Source organism: Carettochelys insculpta, chromosome 2 (assembly GCF_033958435.1).
Source record: "Carettochelys insculpta isolate YL-2023 chromosome 2, ASM3395843v1, whole genome shotgun sequence".
Taxonomy (NCBI): domain Eukaryota; kingdom Metazoa; phylum Chordata; order Testudines; family Carettochelyidae; genus Carettochelys; species Carettochelys insculpta.
In genome coordinates this window covers 219,737,080-219,758,167 of record NC_134138.1, presented here as the reverse complement: position 1 = coordinate 219,758,167, position 21,088 = coordinate 219,737,080, and the positions used below count along the sequence as shown (strand labels likewise).

Sequence of the window (21,088 nt, the reverse complement as noted above, 5' to 3'; positions counted from 1 at the left end):
TCACAACAGCAACCTTGCACTGAACTGTGGATTCTGTGGAGTCAGTGGAGAAATTAGTTGTGTTTTGAGGCAGGCTATTGCCTTTTGTATGACTCTGGAACTTTTTCAGGTTGTTTGGATTCAAAGACAATAGTTGAGCTTCAAAGTTACATATACATGGGTCACTGTAGACCAGCCTGAGGCTGATAATGTGTGAGACAATATTCCAGAAAATTGCTGACGGAAATTGTTGCACTTTATCATTATGTTAATTTGGGCAGCCAGTAGCATTGAACAGTAGGATAAGACTCCAAAACTTCTCTATAATTTTCTATTATTGAGGGCAAGTTTTCCAAAGAGTTACTTTTGTCTGAGTCTTGCCTGGAAAACTGAAATTTAAACCTGACAATTTTCTTTCAGTTTAGGGAGGATGGAACAAAAATATTTTGCAAAAAAAAATTCTTAAACTTTTATCCCAGTGTAAAACCAGCAGTGTCACACACAAAATTCTGAATTCTAAAATGGTCTGCAGCAACATCCATGAATTCTTCTTTTCAAAAGAGAATTTACTTTTCTAGGTTTCTAATGAAATCAGCAGCTCATACACATTCTGTCTTTCAAAATGCCATTTGGCTTGTCATAATTATTTTCACTTGCATTTATGAAATACAGTAGGGGGACCCCTTTGTTTCTAGTGGGTTCTTCGCACCTGTGACTGCTCTTGGGATACACGCCCCCTTCTGTCTGTCTATGGGGTAGTCAGGAATTTATCTAGAAAGCATTCTGAACACTTAATAATAACAAACGCTCAACTTTTATCAGCAATATCTCTGTGTGTTGGTCCAGACAAAAGGTACTTTGACTTCCCTGCTAAGTCTCGTCAGCTTTCTGTGTGATTGTTCAATAGCTGATCTTTCAGCTTTCCCTTTCAACAAACAAAACTGCTCCCAGCTGCTGCCATATATTATCCAGCTTTTGTGCCAGCTTCAGTCTCTCAGTCACAAAGTGAAGCATCTCATTCACTTTGAGCTCTGCCCTGATCCCTTCATGCAACGTAATGCAGGTTTGCAGGGCCCCATGCTTAAGCTGCCATTGGCTTGTTGCTGAAGCCAGGGCTAATACTCCACTGGCTGTGTCCCTGCAGCTTTTACCATAGTCAGCTGGTGCTCGCATCGTTTTATGCTGTATCTTTCTCCCAGGAGAGCTTGCCACAGGAAGCTGATTCAGCCATTTCTCTACCTGGCTCCTGTTTGCATGTTCTTTCTCTTCTTCCTTCTCCTCTACCCCTCAATAGAGGGCCAGGACCAGAAATGTAACCAATTTCTCTTTCTACTTTAATCTGGCTGCCAGCTTGCAGATACCTGTGTTTCTTTCAAAGGGGTGTGCCATTATTTCGCTAACAATCTCTTGACTAGAAAAGGCTAAAGTGAAAATTTAACAGCCTGGAAGTCATATTTTCCTCAAGGTAAATCTTCCATGAAATAACTGAAAATTAACTTACTAATTTTAAAAGAACTAAATCTTGTTTTAGTTTTACTTACACTAATTAATTGCTCACTTCCCTATTTGCTTCAGCTGAATGCACGAGTCTTAACTACACTTAATTATTTGACCAGTGAGTTGAGTATAAGTTACAATTTTTTTCATTGTGGGCTACCAAATCATTGCATTTTCTTAGTGAGTCATTTCTGGAAATTCCTATTGGTCATACTCTTTGCCTCCACTTCCACTTCTCATTCCCACATCACATTTCTTAAGACATTCTTTGGTGATGCTGACAAGACATCAGTGCAGTATTGTTGGCTTGATTGCTGATATTTATCGATATAACTTCTGGGGGAAAATCCTTTCAAATGACAAAGAGCCATCAAAGTTGTGCACACAGCAAAATTATGTAACCATATGATCTTATTCTTGTTTACATCATCCTCCTCTTCTTCAATAATTACTTGTGTTTACTTAATGATAGGATTGCAAGGAGCCTGCAAAGATCTCCTAGTCCCATCTCCTGCACTCAGGGCAGGACTAAAATTTATCCAAACCATCCCTGACAGGTGTTTCCTAACCTATTCTTTAATACATCCAACGACAGATTCCATTGTCTTCTTAGGCAATGCATTCCAGTGCTTAACCAGCCTGACAGCAGGCTTTTACTAATGTCTAACCTAAACTTTCCTTGCTGCAATTTAAGCCCATTGCTTCCTGTCCTATCTTCAGGGGTTAAAGAGAACAATTTCCCCACCTCTTCCTTGTAACACCTTTATAGATACTTGAAAGCTGTTGTCATGTTCCCTCTGTCTTTTCCCCCAAACAAAACAAACCCAATTCTTTCAGTCTGTCCTCTCATGTCACGTTTTGCAGACCTTTTGTCATTTTTGTTGCTCTTTTCTGGACCGTCTCCAGTTTCTCCTCATCTTTCATAAAATGTGATGCCTAGGACTGTATACGATACTTCAGTTGAAGCCTAATCAGTGAAGAGTAAACAAATTACTACTTCTGTCTTGTTTACAACACTCCCATTAATGTTGTTCTCTTTTTTTATAACAGTATCACCTTGTTGACTAATATTTAGCTTGTGGTCCACTATGACTTCTAGATCCCTTTCTGCAGATTTCCTTCCTAGACTGTCACCTCCCATGTTGTTTGTGTTCAGCTGTTTTGTTCCTTCCTCGGTGGAGTACTTTTGCATTTGTCCATATTAAAGTTCATCCTGTTTACTTCAGATGATTTGTCTTGCTTGTCCAGAAAATTCTGAATGTTAATCCTATCCACTAAAGCACTGCTAACCCCTCCCAGCTTTATATCATTAGCAACCTTTATAACTGTACTCTCTGTGCCATTATCTAAGTTCTTGATGAAGATACTGAACGGAATCAGACCCAGAACTGGTGCCTGCCTTCCAACTTGGCTGTGAACCACTGATCGTTATGCTCTGGAAGCAGTTTTCCAACCTGTTTTGCCTCCACCATATGGTAGTTCCATTTGGTTATATATCCCTAGTTTATCAAAAGGTCATGTGAGGCAGCATCAAAAGCAAGTCAAGATATACCGCATACCTTCCTGGTATTTACGTGTTGAATCATGTTTCAAATTCAGGTTTGTTTGTTTGGTTTTTTTTCAGAGCAGGGATTTCACGTGTGTGGTTGTATATATCCAACACAGTGAGAGCCCCAATCCTGATTGCAGTGTTACTACGTAAATAGTGGAATAGCCAGTGTTTTGAGCATTGGCCTGCAAAACTCCCAGGGTTGTGAGTTCAATCACCAAAGGGGCCATTTAGGGATCTGGGGCAAATAGATTAATTTAAAAAACAATCTGTCAGGGATGTTAGGCCCTGCTGTGAGTGCAGGGGTCTGTACTTGATGATCTCTCAAGGTCCCTTTCAGTTTTATGGGATAGGTGCGTTTCCATATGGCCCCTAAAACTCTGAGGTGTTAAGGCAATGAGAGTTGCCCAGAACCTTGTGGTTCAGGTTTTATGTGATTTATGCTTTAGATCTACTTGGAATAGCTCAGTGAAGTACATTGTAACAATTCTGCATTTTTCAGAAAAGTCTGTGGCTTACTGTGTTGCAACTGTTAAAATCCAACCTGCCACGCCACTGCAAGGAGGGGGGAAAATACGTTGCCACATCTAATTTACTATTAAATATGTCCTATGTAATCTCTTTTCCTTAAGAGCTGATATGTAAAATAAATAATGAAAGTTAATTGCTCCTTGAATATTACTTAGCTTTGGGATCATGCCAACAGTTTGTGTAGATGGTTTCTAAGTTGTCTGTTCTGCTGCATGAAATGTAAAAGGTCTCTCACAAGAGAATTTACATTTATCAATAGGAGTTGCCTGAAAAATGGAATACCACCAAAAAAATTGCTGCTTCTATAAAGCATGAAGTGGCTCCTCTTCAGACTTCTGAGGTCACAGTGATCAGAAGAAAATGTGCTTCGTTTGACGTAAGCTGAACTCTGGATTCCGTTTTCTAACATGTTTCTGAGGAGAATAAGAACATTGACAGAATTTATTATCTTAATTTTTTTTCCAACAGGGGAAGCAGATAGAATTCAGAGAAAGATTTAGAGTGGAAGCTCCCTTTTGCTTTGATTCAAAAAATCCATATGCACTTCTAGATAAGGTAATGGGCAAGCCACAGAAATGCAAATTTTTAAGATATCTTTTGGTATAAAATTAAAGAAGTGATTTCAGTTTACGGACTGAAATAATTGCATATTTGTGCTTGGCATGGAATTGCTGGAATTTGAGATTTTAATGCTGTACTACTAGCTGGAGGGCTTGAAATTGCTACAGGTTGTACCTACCTGGTCCAGGACGCTCAGGACCTGGGAATTTGCCAGACTGAGAGGCATCAATCCTGGCTCCTCTGCTGATGCCAGCTGTGGGACTCTGCTCCAGTGGCAACAAAGGGGCCAACATTGACCGAGCAGGAATGGGGAGGGGGAGCACTCAGAGGAAGAGGCAGGGTGGCTGCGGAGCCCTGTTGCTAGGGGCCAGGAGTACAGCGCTGGCAGAGTGCACTGAGCCCAGCATTACTGGACTGCGTTTCTGGCTGCCACACATGGGGTTCCACAGCCACCCCACCTCTTTTCACAAACACACTCCCTCCCCATCCCCACTCCTCCCCTTCCTTCCCTGAGCGTGAGTGCCACAAATGAGCTATTTGCAGCACTCTGCAAGCTCCGGAAGGGTGTGGGAGGAGTAGTGGAGCATGGGTCCAGGCTGTTTCCCATGGGTGCTCCAGCCCAGGATGCTTTACCACAGGTGTTGCTGGATGACAGAATTTCATACTATGGCTGTCCAACCTGTACCAAGCTCATACTGCATGCGTGTTGTACTTTTACCATACCGTGTTTTATCAAGAAACATTGTAATTGGATTTTCCTTTTAAAAAGTAACAGGGTGGTGCATTATGAATGTATTTTGTACTGTGTATTCTTTTTGAAAGACCATGCAAGCACACTGTACTACGTAGCAGTGGTTCCAACCATTTCAGTAACACAGCGCACTTCAATGAGACAAATAATTCCACCACACGCCCACTTTTTTCAGCTGAATCAATTGCTCATAAACGTCACATTTACTTACATTTCCAATGGAACGGTCTTTTTAGAGTGCTTTGCGACATGGTAGTGCATACAAGTTAAACAAGGATCAAAAGCATTAATGTTTCAAATGCATCACAGAATACGATGTCTTAGACAGCGAGCACAGACACATTTCCAAAATCTGCTCAGTGCCATGCTAAGGATGTTGAGTAAATGAGTAACCACTGCAAATATCAATGGCTACTTGATTACTTACAGATGGGGGAGGTGGCTGCAGAGAGCAGGCTCCCCTCCCCACCAGCTCATTGGAGCTGGGATGCGGCATTTTAACGACATTCCAGCGCCAGCAGGCTCCTTCCTTCCCTCCTCCTTGCCAGAGGATGCAGACCAGGACACGGTGTTCCAGCTGCCTCCCGTTGCAAACGGGGTTCTGCAGGTTTGGCATTTCCCCTCATGGTGGCTTTGCAAAGAGCCACCACAGGGGGAAAACTGATGAACCACATGCCAGCTGGGACTCAGACAGTTTTCCTTCTTGAGTCCCAACTGGCCAGTGGGTCGTCCATTTCCCCACCCACGCACACACCCCCCGGTGGCTCTGCAGATAACTGCAGTGAAGGAAATTTGATGAAATTTCATGGCACAAAAGTGTGCCATGGCAGACTGATTGAAAAACACTGCTATATGTAGTATCACCCCAAGATATGTGCAATCAAGTTGTGTGAATCTTGGGTTAATGTGACTGAGTGACAGGGAGTTGGTGCCAGGCTTGGGCTGCCCGCCACTCACGGGAGCTGGGAAACTGACGAATGCAGCAGCCCTGCTCAGTTTTCTGGCACCTTTGAGTGGTGGGTTGCTGGGAGCCAGGCGCCATCTCCCCACCACTCACAGGAGCAAAGAAAATGAGCAGGGCTGCTGCACTGACTCTTGGCTGCCACCCCTGCCAGGAGCAGGGAAACTGCTCCTGTCATGGGCAGCAGCCTGACTATCACCACCTGACAGGAACGGGGACGCTGCCACCCCTGACAGAACAGGACAGGAATGGCGAGAGTTAGGCTGCCGCTCCTGTCAGGAGTGTTTTCTCTTCTCCTGTCGGGGTGGAAGCTGAGAGTCAGGATCTGGCTGCCGCCACTGACAGGAATGGGGAAAACTCACCAGGGCTATTTTATTAAAAATATCTACAGCATTTTTAATGCAATAGCTACATTTCAGAATTTCAGCTGAAGAGCAACACAAATCTTAGAGGTGACTTCCTGGAAGTGAAATAAACTTTTGTTCAACTGCTTTAAAAGTATTGTTCCTCAGTATACTTCAGACTCTTGGTTATGCTGACACTTAAGGTGGTGGTGGTTCTTTAGCAGCTGCCTTTGCAGGATCATCGAAAGGGGGCAACAGCTCCGCAGTGTCATTGGTGGCAATGTGCATCAGTTTCTTGTCTCCTGTGAGCTGCAGGGAGCTAGGAGCCAGGCTCCAGCTCCCCCTTCCTCACAGGAGAGGGGAAACTGACCACGGCAGCAGCATTGGTCATGTGCTGCTCACAGGAGACAGGAAACTATCCAGGTTGCTGAGCTGGTCAGTTTCCTGGCTCCCCCAAGTAATACGAAATTTGATGTACATGGGGTTGCACAGGAACACAGTCTCTTGTAAGTTGCACAGGAACACAGTCTCTTGTGAGTCTCCTGTAGTACAAAAATTGTTTAATTATTACAAGAAATCAAAAACAATGGTGCATTAATTGAAATTCTACATTGTGGCCTCTGTTTTTGTGTATGTATATATTGAATATAAATGTATATGTGACCTTATAGAAATTTGAAATATTACAGATTGAAAGTGAAATAAGTAAACATCTCTATAATATTTGGTGTAGGCTTTTGTTTTCAGAAATATTGATCTGACTTTTATTCTGAAGTTACCTGGGCCTGGTTTATAATTTTATTCATGAGTGTTCTTTTCCTCATCAGGAAAATCGAGAGCTTCAGGCATTGGAAGAAGAAATGTTACAAATGCAGGAATCTGCAAATCTTTTTGAAGCGATCTTTCCAGATTACAAACAAATGAAACAATGTCGCAAAGAAATACGATTGCTCAAGGAAGTGTGGGATATTAATATTTATGTTAAGGTAAGAGGTTTTATTTGTTTTTAAGAGAACATTATAGCTCTGGAAGCTGTTCTGAATGTACTACCTTAAGGGGTCCTCAAAGCATTATGCTTTTTATTACAGAGGAAATTTGCAAGCTTAGATGTAAGTGAGACCTTTTAGTTGTTTTCAGTTGTTATACATATATACACCGTCTTTTTTTTTAATAAATAGAGTGTGAAGATCTAAATCTTGCTATTCTCAATTTTTACTGCTACCAAAACACTTTCATTAGAGAATAAAACAGTAACGCCACAACCCAAAACTTTCAGCTGAAAGGAAGATCATGAATACATACCAATAACCTAAGGAATAAAAAGAAACATTCTTATAGAGGGTTTTGGAGTTATTTGTTTTGTTTTTTGAAATAACACACCAAAAATCCATAAAGCAAAAAAAGTTCAGTGTTAGAATAAAAAGAAATGCAAAGTTGAAACAAATATGTGTTGCAAAGTATGGAAAGAAAGAGTTTGATTCTAAAACTACTTTAGCTTTGCCTTTGTATCTCTACCACCCTGTGTTCTCTTCAATACTCATAGTAAAATTCTGGCACAATTGATCTCAGTAACAAAATTTCCATATCGGAGGGGTAGCCATGTTAGTCTGGATCTGTAACAGCAACAAAGGGTCCTGTGTCACCTTATAGACTAACAGAGAAGTTTGGAGCATGAGCTTTCGTGAGCACAGACTCATCTGATGAAGTGAGTCTGTGCTCACGAAAGCTCATGCTCAAAACTTTTCTGTTAGTCTATAAGGTGCCACAGGACCCTTTGTTGCTGTTACAAAATTTCCATAGATTTCAATGGGGCTGGGATTTCACCTTATGTGTCAGTGACAAAAGTGGCAATAACACAGTTACTGTCATTCACACATAAACACTTTGATAGTCTGTCAGAGAACCCCCTGGAGGCTGGGTACAGTTACATCCTTGTGTCCTTTTGGTATTTTATATTTATTTATTTTGGTATTTTGTCTGTGGAAGTTTCAAACCAGGGCCTGAATGAGTTATGCTGAAAAAAGACTTGTAGACTAGGAACAGAGGTATATGTTTGTTTGCCTCCTCAATGGATAGCAACATAGTGAGAAGGCAGAGTTATAGTGTACTCAACTTATTGCATATTAAATTGTATTCTGTGTGCTCTCCGTGCTGTATGTGAAAACAATCTGACAGGCTATGTTGTAAAGCAAAAAGAAAACAAGTGGGAAGGATTTACCTTCATGTTGCGTCAGTCTTGTAATATTCTACTCACTCCAGAAAAGCGGATATTTTTTCTTAAAACAAACTGTCAGTGTTTTGTTGTCTACCTTCCTCTGCCCATTAATTTTGTAAAGGAGAGGTGAAAAGGCATGGGTTTATTTTTGGCAGGTCTGGTAAGTGTTCGTAGCAGTTTGTATTATTTTTTGTATATTCTCTGTAGATTGAGTATATTTATGAATGTCAAAATGTAGATACAGTGCTATATGTGTGTGTATATATAATAAATTAATATATATACATGGCTCTAGTGGCTTTATCAGAGGGTGAAACTTGAATGGCTTAAATTCCTATTTTAGCCTGGAAGCTAATGAGTTATTTGGTATGGTTTGGGCCTGCAGTAGTGGTGTAGGCTTGAAAAGTGGAGTTACTGTTTCAAGACCTGGGGCTATCAGTGGGTGGTAAAACCACCCTTCATACACATTTATCTACTATACAGCAGAAGCTTGTGTTCACCGGCTGTTGACACTTTTATCTGTGCTTACTGTTTCAGAGCAACATTGATGATTGGACTAAAATTCAGTGGAGACAGATTAATGTGGAACAGATGGATGCAGAACTCAGGAGGTTTGCCAAGGCAGGTTCTATTGCTGTCTGTTTCTACAATTTATCTGTCTTTGTGCCACCCCTTTTTCATGTTCCCCACCCACTGTCTGATGTTTGTTTATTTGTTTATTTTCCCTGAACTAAACATTCTGGAACTTTAAAGAAAGAAACTTTATCCTTCTGGCTTAGGTTCCTCATGCTGTGAATGTATATGATAAAATCTCACTGTCACTATTCAGAATTGAGGCAGTCTGAAAGCATAAAGAAAGTGGTGCTGTTTGTGGGAGCTTTGGCAGATGAAGGCCATTGGTTGAGTGATTAGTGGCATTTTCAGGTGTTTTGTGTTCTGTATTTGAGCAGATTTTGCCAGTTGATGAGCACTGAGAGGTTTGTTGGAGACTTTCACTTGTAGAAGGTACCTGTGGAAATCATAACACTTCTTCCCTAAAAATGTTAATAATGGGTCCGTGATGGGAATTTGTATAAAGGAGAAAACAATAGTCTAATGGAACATGGATAAAATGGATCAGAAACAAGAACTTAAGTATAAGCAGAATTAGTAGGACCATCACATATCTCAATAGCTCATGGGGAAAAGTGAAAGAGAGAAGGTTGCTGTAGGTCTGGGTCTCCCCTACCCCCAATACTGGTTTGACAGTAAAGTAACTGGACTGCAGTGGAGACACTCCAGACTTACTCAGTTGTAAACAACAGAAGCATCAGGCCTGATGGGAATCTTTCTTAATTTTAAACCGTGGTTTTACATAAATATTGTCCCTCTAATCTGTGTTACTGCTGCGCATTACATGTTTGTCATATTCCTCACATCTCTAATTTTTCCCTAGTTATGTCAGTCTGTTAAACATGAGAGAAGGAGTGGGAGAGTGATAAATCAGTGGTTTGAGCATTGGCCTGCTAAATCCAAGGTTGTGGGTTCAGTCACTGAGACAGCTATTTAGGGATCTGGAGCAAACAGAGCCGGGGGGCTGGCCTCAATGACCTCATGAGGTTACAGTTCTATGAGATGTGTATCTCCATATTGTTTTTATTATTTTATAAATAATTTCTTACATGCAATGAACTAACTTTAATTAAAATATTTGACCAAGGTCATAAGAATCATAGTAAAGGAGAGGGTTCTGGTTTAACCAGAATCTTTTTATAAACACTTTGTAAATATTTTCATTTAATTTGTTTACTTAACATTGGTTCGTCCAGAGTTGTAGATTAAGCTACAAACCTTTTCTAATATAGCAATACAAGTAACGGCATGGACCAACTAAAATCATCCCTTATCTTGCCATAATTAAGGCTCCCATGTTTAGTACTGAAAAGAGGAAGATTTGGAAAGACTTCCTTTTAAACGATCAACAAAACGAATGGTGATTTTATGAAAATGGCATGTAATCATAGCCATCATTTTTAACTTGTTTCTCAGGAATTGTGGTCATTGGACAAGGAAATTCGCTCCTGGGATGTATACCTAGGTCTGGTGTTAACAGTGAAGAACCTAATAACATCCTTGAGGGCAATAACGGAGTTGCAGAATCCTGCAATAAGAGAGAGGCACTGGCACCAGCTCATGAATGCAACAGGTGTAAGTATGCAGCAACAAACAATTCTTTCTCATGGCACAAGTACGGTGGTTCCTGGTAGCACCCAATATATAATTAAGCTACTGGTGCCAACAATAAAGGAATAAGTGAGATCATTGGTCTCCTTGATCAATAAAAGCATGTCCTGCTGGTGCAGAAAGGAGGATTTGGGGATTCCAGGATCACTAAGGGACCTTCTGTGTTGAGACGTGGCTGCCTCGTATTTTGGATTTTTTCTTTTGTTCTAGTACAGTCTTCTGAGGTCAAACCTGGCTTATTTAGTAGAAGAGTTGTCAGCTGAATTTGAAGGAAGGGTTTGATTACTAGAAGGGATGATCTCTTTTATGTGTGTACACCATAAAAGGGATGTTCTCATATTGGACATATACAGTGTTTCTGCTTGGTCCTCCATGCATATCTTTATCAGACTGTGGTATCACAATTGTCTCTAGTTCTGATGCAAGCTTTAGAAGAGCTTCTATAGTCACTATTTAAGTAGACTCAAGTCTCCCCTCCTTCTTTATTGCTTGCAAATCCTCTGAGGGTATGCCTACACAGCAAAGAAAAACTCATGGCTTGGCCTAGGTCAGCTGACTTGGGATGCAGAGCTGTTTCACTTCTCTGTATGCTTCTGGGCTTGGGATGGGGTCTGAGCACTGAGACCCTTCCAGTCTGCAGGGTCCTAGAGCCTGGGATCTAGCCTGAGCTCAGAAGTCCACATAGCAATGAAATAGCCTTAAATTCTGAGCCCTGTGAACTTGAGTCTGCTAGTACATGCCAGACGTGGGTGTCTAGTTGCTGTGTAGGAGTACCCTGAGAGCAATACAAGCCTGCTGCCACTTAGATAAAAATCCTTTACTTACTTGTACAGTAATTTGTTAACGGGGTGTACGGGGTGCCCAGGGAGGGGTAGCACCTCTGGAGTGAGGACTTGTCGTGTCTCTTCGGGGCAGTTCGTGCACCTTTGGTCCCCACCTGGCACCCAGCCCTCGCCTGTGGCTCCAACAAGCTGTAGCATGCAGCGGCCACACCCCGATAAACCGCTTTGACAGGCAGGCTAAACCAGGTGAGGGTAGCAGGCAGGTCTGAAACCTGCAGTGAGATAGGGAATTTCCTTTCCCAGCATGCAAAGTCGGCCCCGGCAGACTGGGTGGATGAGATCAACAGCAAGATCCAATGACCAGGAAGGCGGTTCAGTAATGCTGTGTGGAGAGTGAAGGGCATGACAGGGCACCAAAGACGGCATGGTCATCCACTGCAGCCTAGGAAGTCCCAGCCGTGATGACTTTTTGTACCACTGGAACCAGGCTTCTGAGGTCGAGAGAGTGGAACTGCCCCTGTGCAACGGCTTTTCCACTTTAAGCATTCTCCCGCACAGGTTCTTTCCACATTCTCATTGCTTCTGTCTACCTCAAAGTCCTGTGGTGATAGTGGAGGGGCGAAGTGACAGGTGGAGTTGAGCACTGGGAGTTATAGCTCCAAACTTGCATGTAGGCGGCCTGTGGACTTTGGTCGCTTGACTTGGACCCTGGGATGACAGAGGAGTTTGGCAGCACCCCAGGCGACGGAGCAGGCCTTTTTAGGAACAGCACTGCTCACCCTCAAAATGAGGGAGAGGACTAGAAAAGGTGTCCCAAAAATTGCTTGTCCCAAACAAAATGGCCAGCGTGCCGCGGCTGGCAGTTTTACCCTCGCAGCGGTTGAAAAACAGTGAAAAGAGAGATAATATTGGCAGCATGGAACGTTCGCACCCTATTGGACAGGGAGAATGCTGTGAGACCTGAGAGAAGAACAGCCCTCATAGCAAGAGAACTGACATGTTACGACACTGACATAGCCACCCTGAATGAGACCAGACTGGCAGAGGAAGGATCCATCTGTGAACCAAAGGGAGGTTACACCTTCTTCTGGAAAGGCAAGCCAGAAAATGAAGACAGAATCCACGGAGTGGGACTTGCCATCAAGACATCACTTCTGCACCAGCTTTCTGACCTTCCAACTTGCATCAATGAGCATCTGATCAAGCTCCACTTCCCGCCCCCAACACCTCTTGCCACATTACAGTCATCAGCGCTTACACCCCTACACTGACTAGCAGTGACGAAGCAAAAGAAAATTTCTATGAGGACCTTGACCATCTTGTGAAAGCAACTTCTAGTGACAAGCATCTCCTGTTGGGTGACTTCAATGCCAGGGTCGTCAAGGACTGTAGGACCTGGAAAGGGGTGCTGGGGCATCATGGTGTTGGTAACATGAATGCCAATGGCTGCCTTCTGCTGAGCTTGTGTGCAGAAAACGACTTGACTGCATGGATGCACCTGAGATCAAAACAGTGGCACCTGATTGACCATGTCACCAGTCACATACAGGACATTCGAGATGTTAAGATCACCAAGGCCATGCAAGGAGCTGAGTGCTGGACTGATCACAGACTCATCAGATCAGTCCTTATGCTGCACATCACACCACTGCACTGCAAGAAGCTCAAGGTTTTCAGGCCCTCCTTCAACATTGGGAAGCTGCAAGATACTGGTCATCATGAGAAATTCGCAGCCTGCCTTGGCGAACTGCTGACATCCCATGGACCTCTGACTGGAGACCCAACACAAAAGTGGGACCAGTTCAAAACCCTGGTGATGGAATCAGCCAAGTCAACACTAGGACTGAAAAAGAGAGTTCACCAAGACTGGTTTGCTGAAAATGACGAAGCCATCATGAAGATCTTAGAGGAAAAACAGAAAGCATTTCTGCTATGCCAAAACGATCAGTCCTCATTCTCCAATTGTGATCATTTCAAACACCTTCAGAGCCAGGCGCAAACGGCACTTCACAAAATGCAAGATGAGTGATGGGAGAGTAAAGCTGATGAAGTCCAATACTACCCTGACACCAAGAACTCCAAGATGATCTTCAGTGCTATCAAAGCTATATATGGACCTTCAAAGCCAAGTAGTACACCTCTCCTGTCTGCAGATGGCATGACCCTTCTGAGGGAGAAGAACAGCATCAACAATAGATGGAGAGAGCACTTCAGCAACCTTCTCAACAGACCCTCCATTGTTGACCCTGTGGCTCTAGACCAGATCCCTCAGAAACCCACAATAGACAGCCTTGACCTGCCCCCTACAACGGATGAGGTCAAAAAGGCAATCAGCCAGACCCGCTCTGGCAAAGCCCCTGGGATGGATGGTATCCCTGCTGAAATTTTCAAAGTGTCAGGGCCAGTGTCACTTGAAGCCTTTCACAACATCTTGATCAGCATCTGGGAAGAAGACGACATGCCCAAAGACTTTAAGAATGCCACAATCATCTCTCTTCTCAAGAACAAGGGTAACAAAGCTGACTGTGAAATTACCGGGACATCTCCCTTCTCTGTAGTGCTGGGAAGATCTTGGCTTGAGTCATCCTCAACCGTCTGATCACCAGCATCTCAGAGGAGAACCTACCAGAGGCACAGTGTGGTTTTCGCCCAGGCCACAGCACCATTGACATGATCTTTGCTGTTCGTCAGGTCCAGGAAAAGAGCATAGAGCAGAACTTGGATCTGTAGGCTGTCTTTATAGACCTGACAAAGGCGTTTGACACCATCAACAGAGAAGCCCTGTGGATTATCCTGTCAAAACTTGGCTGTCATCCAAAGAGAGGAGTTCCAGCTCAGGCTCAGCACACTCCTGCTCACTGTTGCTCACACCACTGAACTGTGTGGCTACATAAATGTAGCTTGAGTGTCCTGTCCTGAGAAGATTTACTCATCTGCTGGCATCTGAGCACTTTAAGTACTTCCACTGACTTGAGGATTGGGTCTCTGTTTTCTGCCAGTTCACTCAAACAGTATTTGTGCACTGAGTTAAATGGTAAAAATAGCCATGAGAGAATTACAATTGTGGCTTGTGCGAGGGTACTGGCTTCCACAAGCCCCTAAATCCGACTCCAGGAAACCTCAAAATAGGTGTGTTTTCATTTTACTTCTTGAAATAATACTACATTGAGAGGCACCGCAGTTACAAACCACAGAAGCCTTGCTTAAAGCTTGCACTTTACAAATGTCTATATTAGGAGAAGATTTTGAGACTATACTTATGGATTGCTTCAGCCATATTCCACTAGGGCATGTGTCAGTGTCAGCCAGGCATCTCCAAATGGGAAAATCTTACTTCCAGTAAAGTTGATGGTGGAAAACAAAAGCACACTGGGTATGTAGGGCAGTCCAGACCCTTGAGCAGCTGAGTCACCCCTGGCCTGTGAGATGTGGTGCCTCCTAATGCTTTGCTGCTGTCACTCCCTCCTGGGCTGCTCACAAACAGCCTGCCAGCATGCAAGTAACATCTGAGTGTGTCTGCTTAGCTGCAGCCTGGCAGCCACACGTCAGCCATGCTCTGCTTTCCACTAATCTTGTATATACTTGCAGGATGACCTCAACATCATCCCATGATTTTCCCCAAAACCTATATTCTGCTTTGTCCAGTCCTCTCATGGACAGTCCAATATATTGGGTCAGTTGCCCCTCCAAAGGGAATCAATGTACACAAGTTTTGTTCTCCTAAATGGAGTTCCTCGCACAGTTAACAGCACTGGATTAGTTTTGATTAAAGAATAAAACAAATGAATTGATCTATAAAGAGAGAGGGTTTAAGTGAGTGCAGGTATAGGGCACGAAACGATTACCCACTCTCCAGACATATCTGGTAAACACACTTAAATCATTATGAATGTAAGTTGAAATAATGTTGCATATCTTATCGTAATGTTATATATTACACATTTATGCATGATATAGACCAGCAAGGTGTTTGTTTTCAAATGGTACCTCACAAGGCATATTTTGTACTAAGCCTTTGTTTATTTCACAGGTCAGATTCTCGGTGACAGAAGGCACAACCTTAGCAGACTTGTTGGAACTGCAGCTGTATAAGGTGGAAGATCAAGTCCAAAGCATTGTTGATAAAGCCGTGAAAGAGTTGGGCATAGAAAAGGTGAGTCAATCCCGTTTCTCTTTCGGTTATGAAGGATTGTTGTGCCAGAATATAGCAATGTACTCAGGAACATGGACAAAACTTAGACATAAGGAAGTGTACGGCTCACACACACACAGTTGCATGTGACCTAGTTGAAAAGTGATATATGATCAATGGAAGTAGGTGACAGAGGCTATGTCTACACTAGAAGCATCTGTCGATAGAAATTACTGTTGATAGGGTAATCTCCACAGAACCTCTGTCAATAGATTCCATCTACACACAACTTGGTCTGTCGACAGAGAACTGCCAGACTGCACTGCCCTCTGGTGCCAGAAAGTGGAATGGCAGCTCTGCAAAGATGGCTGCTTGTCAACTGGAAGCCCTTTCTGTCGACAGAGTTGTCTACACTGCGCTTTTGTCAACCGTTCTCTGTCCAGAGATTAAAACAAAAAGCAGTCAAGTAGCACTTTAAAGACTAGTGAAATAATTTATTAGTGAGCTTTCGTGGGACAGACCCACTTCTTCAGACCATAGCCAGACCAGAACAGACTCAATATTTAAGGCACAGAGAACCAAAAACAGTAATCAAGGAGGACAAATCAGAATAAAATGATCAAGGTGGGCAAATCAGAGAGTGGAGGGGTGAGGGGGGGAAGGTCAAGAATTAGATTAAGCCACATGTTCAAACCACGTGTTAATGTGCTGAAAAAAAATTTTCGCACCGCTATTCAAAGAGAAACAGCTGAGATGTCTTTTATATTCAAATTTAGCACATTAACACGTGGTTTGAACTGGGATGGGAATTTTCTGAGTCACTATAGGGGCTCGTCTGCATACTTGGCTTAATCTAATTCTTGACCTCCCCCCACCCACCCCTCCACTCTCTGATTTGCTCACCTGGATCATGTTTTCTGATTTGTCCTCCTTGATTACTGTTTTTGGTTCTCTGTGTCTTAAATATTGAGTCTGTTCTGCTCTGGCTATGGTCTGAAGAAGTGGGTCTGTCCCACGAAAGCTCACCTAATCAATTATTTTGCTAGTCTTTAAAGTGCTACTTGACTGCTTTTTGTTTTGATAGTATATAGACTAGCACAGCTCCCTCTCTGTTACTGTCCAGAGATTGTTACGCATCAAATGTTTGAGGGATAATACTGTTGAGGAAAATGCAGAGTTCTGTGGAGACTGTCGACAGAACGCTTTAAAGCTAGGTCTACACAAATTTTGTTAACACAAGGGGTCTTCTGTCGACATAACTCTGGGAGCATCTACACACTTGAAGCATTCTGTCGAAGTTGTGACAGAACTCTGCATTTTCCTCGACAGTATTATCCCTCAAAAATTTGAGACGTAACAATCTCTGGACAGAGTATGGTTGACAAAAGTGCAATGTAGACACTTCTGTCGACAGAGAGCGCTTCCAATTGACAAGCAGCACTCTTTGCAGCGCTGCCATTCCACTTTCTGGCACCAGAGGGCAGTGCAGTCTGGCAGTTCTCTGTCGACAGACCAAGTTGTATGTAGATGGAATCTATTGACAGAGGTTCTGTGGAGATTACCCTGTCAACAGTAATTTCTGTCGACAGATGCTTCTAGTGTAGACATGGCCACAGAGCACTGCTGAGATTTCCCTGCTCAACAGTAACTTCTGTCGACAGATGCTTTCAAGTGTAGACATGGCCTAAACGTGTCTGAGCTATGGCGACAGATGACGCCTTCTGTTGACAAAACTCTCTAGTGTAGACCAGACCCAGCCAGAGTGTTTAATTGCATTGCATGTGGTGTATTTTACCAATACTGCTTTTTTAAGGTAACAGTTTTATTTTACAATCCAAGGCATTGAACTTAAATATATAAAAGTGTTACTGCTACTGTTTTTAACTAGATTCTTACAGAGATCAATCAAACATGGGCTACTATGGAGTTTTCCTATGAAGACCATTACAGAACCAGAACTCCATTATTGAAATTCAATGAACTGCTTTTTGACACCTTAGAGAATAATCAGGTAAGACTTTAGTATAGTAATATTACCAGTACTCACATTCTCATTATTTATGATGCATTTTAATAGTTTAAACTTACAATGAAACCTATTTGCCCCAGATGTTAGTCTATAAAATTATATGTATGCTGTTTAACTATATATATCTCAATGAAAATTCCTGTCTCTGTGTAGGAGTTAGCAAAATTACAGCTCCTTGATCTTATATTTTCTTAGGTTCTTTGAAATCATTTAATAATATGTTGCCCATTTGCAAGGCTAGATAGTGTCTCTTGCTTTGATGTACAATAATAATAATTTGCAAAGGAATTTGTAAAACTTATGGCAAGATAAGTTCTTTTGATTACCACTTTTTGCTGCTCTTCTTTTGTTTTTCTAGATTCAGTTGCAAACAATTCTGCAAAGTAAGTATGTAGAATATTTCATTGCACAAGCCACAAGTTGGCAAAGGACACTGAATATAGCCGACTCAGTCATTTTCATTTGGATGGAAGTTCAACGCACGTGGTCTCATCTTGAAAGCATTTTCATTGGTTCTGATGATATCAGAAACCAGTTGCCTGAAGATGCTAAACGATTTGATGGAATTGATGCAGACTTTAAAGTTAGTAGGGCATTATTTATTATAGTATAATTAAATGGTTCCTCTTGTCTTTTTATTTCAGTAAAAGTAAAGTGCCATTTTCCTTCTATATGCAACTTAAAATATTATTTGCATTTTAATTGTACTATGTGGTTAATTAAACTGTGTTACTAATGAGTAGGAAGAAACTAAAACAGCATAAAGCTTTTTGCATTGTGTAAGGAGCAGCACATCAGGATCAACACAGGAGAAAAGAATCATGTATATCCTATGTGCCAAATCCTATATGTTAAAATAGCCCCCTGCTATAGATGAAACATATGTCAACAGAAGGAGGAGTTCTGCCCACATAGAAATGCTATGTCCCAAACAACAGTAGTTATGCTGACAGAAGCCCTCTTCCCTTGGGACAGGTGTGTCTACGATTGGATTTTTGTTAGCATTGCTCTGCTGCTCAATGGTGTAGGGTGTTTTTCGTTTTGTTTTTCACACCCAGACTGACATAACTATGCTGGTATAAATTTTGAGAGCAGACCAGGCTTCAGTTAGAAATCTTATCCAGACCAGTAGCAGCCTAATATCCACACGCTGAAGCATAGAAGAGAGGGTGAATGCTCCACACAACCTCTCACCCTCTCTGCCAACTCCCATCCACTGGATTTGGTGGGGGAATAAATCAGGTATATAGTTCCTCTTTATCCCTATAATCCCAGATCTCAGGTGTGAGAAGTTTCCTCTCCCTGGTGTATATGTAGGCAGGGACATAATCTAGTCCACAGTAAAAGTTAGTGTCAAATATTTCCAGCAGAGGTTAGCTGCTGCACAAATTATAGTGAGAAAGGACTTGTAGACTTAAGTTAGAAAAAACAATGGATATTATCTTTATTTATCTGAAATCTGAATCTTTTGAGCTTGACTGCATGTAGCCCTGGACATTGTCTTGTCATTTACGCCAGTGTAAGGTAGGTACAAAACATTGCCGTTATGAGTTTGTAGTCTTTTGTGCTCATTTCTCAGCCTTTGGGCATAAATTTGAATGACCACACAAGGTCCAAAGCAGCAGTGAATTGGGTCCTTCATATTTCAGTCCAATGAAAGAAATATGAGAGTTAATACTTTTCTGCTACTGTTGGTCACTCTTGTTGGTAGAAGGGATCACATTATATGATGAAATTTCAGCAGAAGTTTCTTTTCAGAGGCACATTTGACTTGTGTTTTTTTAATTTCTTTAACACTTTTGTCTTCAATTTAAAAAGTTATAAAATGAAATAGAGTGGGCTTTTCCATATTTTTCCATTAAAAATGGAACCAGAAAAACCATTTAATACCACTTTCTCCAACTCTAGTATGCCTTTATTCACTTGTACTGTTTGCTAAAATGAAAAGGAGTTTCTTGTTTTGAATTTCAGACGTTATAATTAACATCTCTTCGTTTTTGCCCAGGAATTAATGTTTGAGACAGCAAATACAAAAAATGTTCTAGAAGCAACTACTAGACCAAATCTGTATGAAAAACTTGAAGGTTTGCAATACAGGTAATCTTAAAGGTGTAATATACAATGTGTTCAAATGCAGAGGCTGGAAACAATCAGCAAAGGAAGGTTGGGAGACTAGCTGGTTTTTGTGCACATTTACTACAACGTGCTGTCATTGGAAACTTAGAGCTAAAGTTGGTATAACTTACATCACCCAGTGTTGTGAAAAAGCCATCCCCTTGTATGATGCAAGTTTAGGGTGACCATATTTCCCTATGCTGAATACAGGACACCCGATAAAATTACTCCTATTCACGAGTTCAACGGCAAATCAATCAGAACTATGCAGTGCAAATATTCAAATTAACTGAAAGGAAATATGTTATAGTTGGATTCTTACCTTCGTATCTTTTTAAGGCTGTAGGGCCCACATAAGGAGAGGCCAACTCTCTCTCCCACCCACTCCCTCCCGTACACCTCGCTCCTGTGGAGGAGGGGTGGGTGACAATTGAGTGACCTGATCCTCCCAGCCCAGCCATCTCCACCCTCTGTGCCTGGCTGGGTCCCAGGGTCAGACATGCCCTGTCCTGGTACCTACTGTCTTGTCTTCATGAGGCAGTACTGAGGGGAACACCTAAGGTCATGTGCGCCGTTCCCCAGATTTCTGCGAGGATTCACACCAGAATGTGCCCAGCACACCATTTTGGCTTTGTGCAGGAGGGAAGGGAAGGGATGAGTGCTGCTTCCAGTCACAGGAAAGGAAGAGGAACTGGGAGGGCATGACCTGAACTGTATTCTTCCAGAGCTCATCTCTTCCCCTGCCCTCTTCTGTGGCTCAGAGCAGCTTGTCCCTTCCTGCTTGCACAGTGTTGAAAAGCAGCTAATACCTCCAGGCTGCTGCTAGCCACTGACATCATCCAGCAGCTGCTTGTCCTCCAGCTACAGTGGGGACGGGAAGAAGTTAAGCCCGAAGGATGTTTTGTACACTAAAGCCCAGGAACTGGAGGGCCTTTGGGTTTCTGGGGCATCAGAAGCAGTGGGGGAAGAAAGGAGCCTGTTGGCTAGGCTGTTGGTGAGCTGAGTGCTCTGACTAGTGGCTGGTTCTTTGTACAGCACTGGAGTTGGGACATGCTCCATTGAAGGTGGAGGAGCAGATGGGGTGGAAGAGGGCTGGAGAGAGAAATCAGGGAAAGCATGAAAAGAGCTGATAGGAGGGAAGCAGAGGCAACATGTAACCAACCAACCATCTTGTGCCTGCCTGCCACACTCACCAGACAGTGCAGCTCACAGCACATCGCCAACACCAGCCAGAAAGGGGATGTGGGGCAGGGCCCTGATGGCCAAGAGCAGGGGCTTTGCTGATGGACCCACAGTGGGGAGTAGCCTGGTGTATGCTTTTGCATGCACGCCCCTATCATCAGCCACTGGATCATCTCCCCACACACATACCTGCTGGTTGGTTTGTGGCTGGTGAGTGGGGATCCAGCAAGCAGCAGA

At 42.6% G+C, this 21,088-nt stretch overlaps 1 protein-coding gene across 1 annotated transcript in view; it reads left to right on the top strand.

Annotated features, from left to right (window-relative positions):
- DNAH11 (dynein axonemal heavy chain 11) overlaps positions 1–21,088 on the top strand; it is a 327,231-nt gene that overhangs the window by 72,940 nt on the left and 233,203 nt on the right. The window contains exons 19-27 of the mRNA XM_074984643.1: positions 3,816–3,932; positions 4,025–4,111; positions 7,001–7,159; positions 8,926–9,009; positions 10,417–10,575; positions 15,424–15,546; positions 17,414–17,536; positions 17,913–18,137; positions 19,560–19,651. Coding sequence (XP_074840744.1) covers positions 3,816–3,932; positions 4,025–4,111; positions 7,001–7,159; positions 8,926–9,009; positions 10,417–10,575; positions 15,424–15,546; positions 17,414–17,536; positions 17,913–18,137; positions 19,560–19,651 — 1,169 coding nt within the window. The remainder of the gene's footprint in view (positions 1–3,815; positions 3,933–4,024; positions 4,112–7,000; positions 7,160–8,925; positions 9,010–10,416; positions 10,576–15,423; positions 15,547–17,413; positions 17,537–17,912; positions 18,138–19,559; positions 19,652–21,088) is intronic.